The 9505-nt window shown below is 46.7% G+C and overlaps 1 protein-coding gene across 1 annotated transcript; it reads right to left on the bottom strand.

The window, feature by feature from the left end:
• Positions 1-1391: 1391 nt before the first annotated feature.
• PKDREJ (polycystin family receptor for egg jelly) lies at positions 1392-9336 on the bottom strand. Its single transcript, XM_068402178.1, is given in 2 exon segments — positions 1392-1520; positions 1522-9336. Coding segments are annotated over 2 exon segments (7944 nt in total).
• Positions 9337-9505: the final 169 nt, after the last annotated feature.

The raw sequence follows: 9505 nt of genomic DNA, 5'->3' as shown, positions 1-9505 counted from the left end.
CCCGGCGATCCTCCCCCTTAAAGGGCCAGCGCCGCAGCGGGCCGCGCCGTGCGCCGCCGGCAGGTGGCGCTGTGCGCATGCTGGGGTCCCGCCAGCCGCTTCTCTCGGCGCCGCCCCGGGTTGGTGCGGGGACGGCCTGGCGGGGCTGTGGGACCGGGGCCTCCCCGTGCGGCTGCCGGTCATCGGCCCCGACGGTCCTGCCTCAGATGGTCCCTGGAGTTCAAGGCGGGGAAGGCGTTTTGACTTGGGGAACGGCAGGCGGTGCGTGGCCGCGACCGGTGCAGCCAGGAGCGAGTGACTGAGGGCCATTGGGAGAGGCCGTCCCACCAGCCGTAACGCTCCCCATAAACTCACTGCATTCCGAACAGCATGCGGGATTTAGGGGGAAAAAAATGTATGGTCTGTTTGTATTGAAAGTGACCTGCCTGGAGGATGCCCCAAGCTTTATGAATAAGAAATAGGGGGTTTGAGCAAGTTGACCAGTCTTCCCAGTTGACCTGGACGGTCTTACCTTACAGGAGGTCACGCAGTGACCGCTGCACAGGTACAGTTATACAATACAGAAGTCTACTAACCCCGCCCCCCAGGCTGTGTAACGGGATTTTATAGTCCATGGTTAATGTCGTCCAAAGGGACGCTGTAACGGTGTCTTCTGCATACAAATGCAGTGCAGTGTTGGGAAGGTTTATTTTTAATTGCTGGGTCACACCCTGCTGACTCATCCCGTCTTTTTTTATCCCCTGTGCTCCGAGTAGTAAGGATTTATGAGCGTTTTCAGATGTCAGGCCGTTTTTGCTCTTATATTAGCCCGTGCTCAGCCAGAGGCAAGAGTCCCGCTCAGACTCCCGAGTTAATTCCTTATGCATCACCTCTGTTGAATGGGCACCAGTTCCCATGTGTGCCAGCTCTGGCTGCCATGGGGTTAGTAATGCCGTGAGGTATAAGGTCATGCTTAGCAAGAAAACTGGAGTGAGGGAAGTTTTCTGAAAACAACTTACTCAGAGACTGTCTGGGCATCATTCTGCAGATGGTGACTGCTTTTGCATCACTTGTGGGTTTGGGTTTTTTCTCCCTTCACTTCTTAAACCGTCCTTATCTCAACCCACAAGTTTTTTTTCTCACTTTTGCCCTTCGATTCTCTCCTCGTGCCGCTGGGAGGGGAGTGAGCGTGCAGGGGGCTTACCTGCCAGCCGGGGTCAACCCACCACCCTGTGACAGCCAAGTACCACTGAAATTGATGCAAAATAGTGTGGAGAAAATCTGAGCACAATCACTAGTAAGGGCTTGAATGTAAAAAAATTCTTAAAAGCCAATAATTTGCTTATGAACATTTATTTGAAACGGAAGTATTACAGAGTAAAGGTGGTCTTGAATACAGAATGTTTCCTTGCTCATATGATGACATAAACCATTTCTTTTCCATTTCTTTTTCTGCTCTTGAGCCCTAAGTGTCGCTGATATCTTCTCTCAGGCTGCCCATAGAGTACACTGTGAAAAAGGTCAGGCTCACGGCTCACTATTTTTGGATGTTTTCCAGATCAGAAGATAAAACATCTTTCTGAGCCTTTGCAATACATAAGTAACGACTTGTGCTTCATCAGATGGTTCTTCATATACGGGTTGTTTCATATCTCCGTAGGCAGCCATAATAACAGCTTGGAAGAGACTGATCAGGACGCAGATCATCACCAACATGAAAGAAGCTAGGAAAAGAGCACCCAGCAACCTGTTGGATGAAAATGTGGTACCTCTGAACGCTGAGACACAGTAAGAGAATACAGTCTGAGCTGAGTGCATCATGTTATTGTAATTCCATTCATGCTGCCCAAACACAAGGTAGCCAAAAGCCGTGAATACAAAGAAGTACACCAGCACCATGAGGGCCATTGAAGAGATTCTAGGAAGGGCTGCCAAGATCGATCTTTGTGCCAGGCGCACATCATAAAAGAGTCGAGAATATTTTAGAGTTTTCAAAATGACAAGAAATGCCAAAAAGCCCATAGTACTCTGTAAAATCTGGTCTAAATGAGAAACTGCATGAAAATGAATGAAATCATTTGGGTGAAGTAAGTAAAACTTCATTATATCTGCTCCCATCTTAAACTTTATGACCTTTAAAAAAACAAAAAGGAGGAATGCTGATTTTAAGCCAAAGTTGATTATATTGGAGATCTTTTTAATGTATTCTTTTTTTTCTTGGATTACAGTGTGAAGCTCATCTGCGATGTAAACTAACAGAAAGGCGAGAACAATTACAAACACAAACATTTGAGCTTTAGTTTGCTGAATGGGGAGTGCAAAAGAGTGTACTGACAAACTTGGTTTTACAATCCCAAAATGAGACATTTCAAATATGACTGAGATGGTGCAAAAGAGATCTGCATCTGGGTTAAATGTAGTTAGTTCAATGATCACAGCCCATGTGTTTTCATCAAGCCAGTTGCTCTGTTGTAGAGTATCCAGCCTTGTCGTTGAATTAGGTCTTCCTTCTTCAGGGAAAAAGTAAAACGTGTATCCTGCTGGTCCATATGTGTGCAAATCTCCATATGAATAATATATCCACGGAGTCCTGTTTGGCTGGTAAGTGAACCCACTGTAACTGCTGGCATCCTTGGAAACAGACTGATTGGCAACATTTGTCCAAGTGCCAGCATAGTCACCTGTCTCTGGGATGTCACTGCCATATTTATGCAGACAGTGGCTTTTACTGATCACAAAGTTATTTACAAAGCTGTGAGGATGGAAACATTTTTTCTCAGTACCTTTGGCCCGCACTTGCCTCATCCTAGGCAAACCAATGATTTTGGACCAGCTCTCGGGAAGAAAGGTTGGCTGAATGTCATTGTGGATCAAAGGCAAGAACAAGTCTTTCACCCAGGTGTAGATATGTTCTAGCTTATCTACACTGGAGAGTCGTGGAGAGAACTGCTTATGGATGAATCGGTTGTAGTGGAAACTGTTGGTGTTCTCAGTGGAATAGGCAAAATTCAATAGCAGTGTTAAAAAGACAAAGTGACTGATGAAATCTTTTGTGAAAATAAATGCCTTGGCTTTAATTTTTGCCCTTTTCAGCATATTTGCAATTTCATCACCTTCTAAAGGCTTATACTGCTTGGTGCCTCTGACTTTCGCAAGTTTCACATGCATCTCTCTCATCTCATCAGCACTCATCATTTCTTTAGCCAACTTGATCTTAGAATACTCTTCCTGAGTTAACCATATGATGTTTTCACAGTATTTTGGAAAAATTGTACTCATAGCTGAGAAAAAAATGATTTTTAGAATTGAAATGAAAAACACGTCCTCAATAAAGGAGCTTGCAGATGCTAAAAGCCACTCCATCGAAGTCTGATAGCCATAAGACAAACCATATATCACAATGAAAAGTGATGATAGCCCAGTGATAGCTGTAACTAGTAGCCATGAGAGATAAACGCACCACCACCAAAAAACTATCTGCGATCTCTTGCGAGAGGGCGTGGAGGTAACGCTTAATGGTTTCCTTTCTTTCTGAAAGTTGCCCCCTTCTTCTGCGTAATTATTACTACAATTGAAATTTGATGGTGGCCTTCTCTGGCAGGCCTTAGCCATTGGAGGGGAATTCACGTTTATCGCCTGCTCCTCTGTTTCAATTACATTTGCATCTCTTTCAGAAACTGTGCAGTTACTCCCGTTCCGGGGAGCTCCCTTGCTTCTTGTCTTTCTGGAACATGGTGGGCTCTGTGAGTTGGTGGGACCAGGAAGGTTCTCCAAAGGACTAATATCCCTCGATTGTGCTGAAGTTTTTGAAAGGTACAATTTTTGCAAACGTTCCTTCAAATTCTTAAGATTTCCAGACAGGAGGGGTGACCTTGTCTTGGGGTCCATCTGAGCCACACCACAAGGAGAAGGTTCCTTCTGGGAATACTCAAATAAGGAAATTATTATCATTTGCACAGGTATGGTAAACAAAGCACATTCAATTCCTACTGTTACTGATCTCAAATACCTCAAGTGTATTGGAGCTTCTTCATACTTGTCAGAATTGAAGAAAATAATGTTAACAAGCAAGTCTAATAATAATATTGCTAAACACGAAGACAACCTTTGGACCCTGCTGAAAGTGCCAGTGGGAACATTAGCAAAAATCGAGAACCACAGATAGTCCTGTGTCAGGCTGTTGGCAAGATTAATAAAAAAATAGTCGATTCTGGGCAGAGGTGTCTTGGGGTCTGTGACAGAAAATGTCCTTTCTAGTACGTGATCGCCCTTGTCAAGAGAAAGCCATTTCCTGCACATAAAGAACCAGGTCTTCCCGGTGGACATATTTTCAACTTTGGCTCTGCTTAAGAACCAGCTTGGAGATGGGCCCTTGTTATTGTGCCAGACCCTGAAGGAACAAATGTCTCCCAAGTCTTTCTTAGTAGTTAACAGAAAGCAATCAGTGCTTCCTTGTCGGAAAGACAGAAACTGCGGGTGCCGTAAACAATGGACGTCACTGGTGCCATTCTGGCCAATGAGCTGAAGAAAGACATCTGCTTTGGTGCCCGCTCCCCAACGACTGCCGGTGTATAAAGTGACCAAAAAGCTCACTTTATCAAAGGGGTCGTTGTCTGGCAGAACTATGATGGTGCCTTTGCTGTCCCTGTCAGCCTTGTCTTTTCTTATGGCCCAGAGCAACAAAAGACAGTAGAGAGCAAAAATAAAGAACACTGTTAAGAGGGTCACTGGGTTTTTAGGTATGTCTGCTATCAGGGTTTTCCCCAGATCTACTGTGTTGGGGATAACTATTACTTTGGCTGCCAGGAACCTGATGTTCAACGTGGATGCATCTGATGCAGTGTGGACTGACAGACTTCTGCGGCTCTGCTTCATATTGCAGACACAGTGTACCCTCTGCCAGTTGGTCAGGGAGCCAAGCCTGCATATGTCTTCTCTCCACAGACTTTGAACCCCATCCAGAAATAAGCACTGATCATTAAAAATGTATATGCTCACCAGTCTCTGGGTTTGATACCTTACGACATAGGGTGTCAGCAAGACAATGGAGATGTTATAAGTGTCTGTACCGCTTGCTTGAGCTGTGGCTGTCAGGAAGGACTCTGGGAGACATATAATATAGGGAGCCTTAATGTTACAGTCAGCGCTAGCTGTCTCATTTTTGCTTGCAACTGTTGACATGTTGTGAAAAGCAGCAAACGAGGCTATGGGATGAGCGTCAGTGATGTTGGCACCTGTAAATACTAGCACCTTGAAAGTAGCTTTTAATTTTGTCCGGATCTGGATGTATAGGCTTTTCATGTTTCTGCTGACTTCAAAACTAAATCCTCCAGTTGTGTAAGCTTGTGTTTGATCGGGTCCCATTGCTAATTGAAAAATTGAAGATTCCGCATCTTTCCTAGCAAGAGTAATTTCTGCTCCTTCAGGCACGATCCCTTGTAGGTGCCCATTAGCTTTGGTCTCTGCCATTTTGAACCCCAAGACCATTGTTGCTATTTCTGATGTGTAACCTAACCAAGGGAAGGGGTTCTCATCAAACTCAAAAAGGGCAGTGGAAATCACAGCATCATGGGGCAGTCCTGAATAATTTCCCTTCTTCAGTGATGGATAAAAGCAATTCCTGCAGGTGTTTCTGGCAGAGAAAGCATTTGCAATGTTCCAGGTTTCGTCTTTCTTCAGAGTGATATTCCAGTGTTTTGTTTCCATTACAGTTTCTGTTTCTCCGGGGACTTTGCCCTGGAAAACTATCTCTGTTAAATATTCCATGATGGAAAAGACTTGTTTAGCTCCACTTACATTGATGTTCCTGCGATGCAGAAGAGCAGCTTTCAGGATGTTGGACAAGCATCTTAGTATTCCACTGGTCTGAATTTCTGCTTCCTCAGACCAATGGCTCTCATTCCTTTGTATCTTCAGCATTGCCGTTACTTCTGTCAGTTTCCTAATGGCAAGGTCCTGTGATCTGACGTTCATTTCATCAGCTTCCTCTGTGACTTGAGAAAGAGAAGCAACTACTTGGTTGATTTCCATTGTGCTCTCAACTGAAATGTTCAGGGCTGTTTTAATCAGGCTTTCCCGAAACTGAGCCTTAGGGAGGTGGAGAGAAGGAGCGGCTTTAATATAGTTTAAGACTGAGGCTGCCACATAAGCCAAATAACCTGCACTAAAATAATCTCCAGTCTGGAGGTAAGATGTCATCGGTGCGCTTAAACCACTCACTGAGGCCAGCAGTTCATGAAACATAACAGCTGTTCGTCGGCTGTTAACTGGGTTCCGTACGTGGACATATAAACTCACTTGGGTAAATGCCCCAAGGGAATTGCGGACTTGAACGTAAAGTGTCAAGGTGTACTTCTGAGAAGGCACTCCAACTGGGAGAAAAGACGGTGGAGTTTTAGACTGATAACCAAAGTGCAGAATTGTGCCAAATGTATTTTCCTCCACAGAAGTTATTTTGGTAGTTTTGGGTACGTTGGAAGCTACTATCACTTTATATGTGAGAGGTAAATTGCTGTCAGAAAATCCACTGCATTGAACAACAAATTTTGTCAGAAAGGCCATACCCCATTGTGGGTTGATGGTACACTTGCCAACCTTAGGAGGAGAATTTATCTTAAATGCGTGTCTGTAGATTGAGGACCTACCATCCCAGGTAGTTACTTTTAGCAGAAGTATGTAGGATTGACGAACAGACTTTGTAAATGTCAGAGCATGTATAGACAGGTAAGCCCCAGACCTCCCCGTTGAGGTTCTGGAAGCCCAGTCAAAGCTGACTTCTGTAGAGTTTTCTGAATAAAGGGACCAGTAGTAGACTGGCTGGCTGTTTGTTCTACAGTTTTGGCATTTTCCAGACAAGATAAATCTCTCTGTTGGAATGAGAGTGCTACCACAGTTTTCAAGGCATGCCACGTCCAGAAGGAGTGGGGAGCCGGGCTGCACATCTACAGTTTGGTCGGCATAACTCATCCTACTGTCCTTCTGAATCACTAGACGAAAGTAGTATATAGCGTTTCCTGGGAGGGATTCTGGTGGCATTGCTTGAACTGGACCTGAGGATGTTAACCATTTCAAATCCCTCTGGGCCGGATGGCATTTCTTTCCCGGGCTGACTTTCATGTTTGTATAGTCTGACGCCTCTTTAGTGCAGTACCAAGTAAATGTGATTCCCTTTAGTCCTTCCTGTGAATCAGGATCATAGGATGCAGAGCCATCAAGAGTCCAATTATCAGAAAAACCCACTGTGCGGAACATGCCTCCTGCAATATTTGCCACTAGATCGATGCTCTCAATCAGAATATAAATTTGATCTGAGCCCCTGAGGACTGTTGTGGTCCTAATTGGGATTACCTCAACAGTGAAATAAAACAGATACAACCCGTAATCTAAAGCGAAACTGGGAACCGTTAAGAGTATCATTTCTACACCGTACATCAAAGAAGAGTTAATTGGGTTTCTCCAGTCAGGAATAGTTGTTGTGTCCTGAACGGGATAGACTCGCCACAGGGGCTTGATAGTTATACCAACATTGCAGTCTACTAGCAATCTGACAAAGAGGTAAAAAGATGTCCCCCTTTTCTGGCGCAGAACAGAGGTGTGAAGAACAGGTCTCTGAATATACACGGTGTGTATGTAACAAGGTCCTCTCTGGCGAGACGGTGTGGTTTTTGCAGCATAGTTTTTGACTCTGGCTCCTAAAAGAGCTGGTGTAATTGCACTTCTGGGACAGTTCACTTTTGCCACAAACCCCATGTCTTTCTTTGGATCGAAGGGTAAAGCAGAGCGATGGACAAAACGTGTGGCGTTGCTTACATGATCGTTGTATGTGTACGTGCTATTCTGGAGAAGCTGGTCTTTCTGTGCTCCAAAAAGCTGCAAATAGAAGGTCCACTCGCACTGTAGCATCGAATGTTGTGCAGGGATAAACCACACTAAATAAGTAAAGCTCTGCAGAAAAGAAGGACGGCCGCTGCTGAATACGTGGACTTCAAGGTTTCTTTCTGCCGGAGACCTAAACAAAGCCCTCTTCTGATTCATGTAAAGGTACATATTGAACTTGTACCACTGGAAGGCCACAAACTCTATGGAGAGTAAGTAGGAGAGCTCCTTGTGTTGGTAGAACACAGTGCGTGTGTTAGGGCCATCTGTGGAAGTAGGGCTTTTCTTTTCTTTGGTCGTGTAAAACGTTCCATGGTTGTACCTGAAAATGTAAGTGCTCCTGTTGGTCTTTCCCGGGTGAAGGTTGACATGGGTGGGGATTTCTCTGCCTGCAGTTAGGCTCAGGGTACTGTTGAGTAGATGTTGTTGTGTCAATTCCTCGAAGCTCTTTGCATCAACACAGAAATAAATGCTGGCCACCACCACCTCACCAGGGCTCTGAGGTGTTGAAACGGCACAGAAGTTGCTCTGCAGAGTAAAGAAACTGTAGGAACAGAGCCAACCTCCTATAGCTTGAGTGTCCACCAGTCTGAAGGCCAGTCTCCTTGGGGTAAGGGGCTGAAGCCTCCAGGAGAGGCTGAGGGGCTGTTGAGGAAGACTAAGGAGCTTGGAGCTGACACTGAGGACATGCAGCAAGTCACGTTCTACCTTGAGAGAGAGGCTGAGGCTTATCTGAGGCATCTGCTCGATGCTGACCGAAGCAACGTGGAGCCCATGGTGCCTGTCGCGCACAGTCAAGCGGTAGCTGTAGTAGCTGGCACAGGTCTGTTGCAACTTGGCTGTTGGGTAGACAGCAGGTGGTGGCATCTCTTGGTGCTCACTGCTGGGAAGGAGAAGGGTAGAGGGGCTACCTCCGTGGCTGCTGAAGCGGTACTGCCAGCTGGCACTCTTGAGGCGTGCACACCAGCCCAGCTCTACTGGCTGCCACGTGTGGATCAGATGTGTCTGCAGCCAAAGCACGAACAGCCGCATCTCCTGCGTAGGCATCTCAATGCTTAGGTTTTGGTGAAAGCACTCGGGTGCAGCGCATGAAGCAGATGAGCATTGCACCATAAGGAGGCTGGAGGCCATGGGTGGAGGAGCGCTTCCTGGGAGGAGGCCTGTGGGCAGCACGACTTGGCCTGACCAGCACGAGGTGTTCTTCACCCAGCCTGAGTTCAGGTACCAGAAGCAGCGTGGTGGGGCCGGTGGCCACCCCTCTTTCCTCTCCGCCTCTGGTCTTGCTCCTGAGGTGGGCTGGTAACGCAGGTTCGTGGTGCTGTTCCACAGGCACGAGACACAGCGCTCATTGTCGTGCTGTTGAGAGACTTGTCCGTGAGGGCCCCAGCAGGTGACCAGCAGGGGAGGTGGCTGGAGCCTTGGAGAGGAGAGTCGGGGGCAGCAGAGGAGCAGCTGAAGGAGGAGAAGAAGGAGCGCTGCCATCGCGGTGTGAGGCGAAGGAGAGGAGGGAGCAGAGCCGTTGGAGCGCAGCCCCAGGGAGGGCAGCTGGGGAGTCCCAGCTGCTGGAGGGGGTTTCCGAGGCGGCCCGAGCCTCCTCCCCACCCTCGTCCCCGGCACAGCTGGTGGGAAAGGTATTTCTCTTTCGGAACAG

The sequence above is a fragment of the Nyctibius grandis genome, chromosome 5, assembly GCF_013368605.1.
Source record: "Nyctibius grandis isolate bNycGra1 chromosome 5, bNycGra1.pri, whole genome shotgun sequence".
In the NCBI taxonomy this organism is placed as follows: domain Eukaryota; kingdom Metazoa; phylum Chordata; class Aves; order Nyctibiiformes; family Nyctibiidae; genus Nyctibius; species Nyctibius grandis.
Note: the sequence above shows the minus strand (reverse complement) of the source record. Positions and strands in the feature narration are given on the sequence as shown.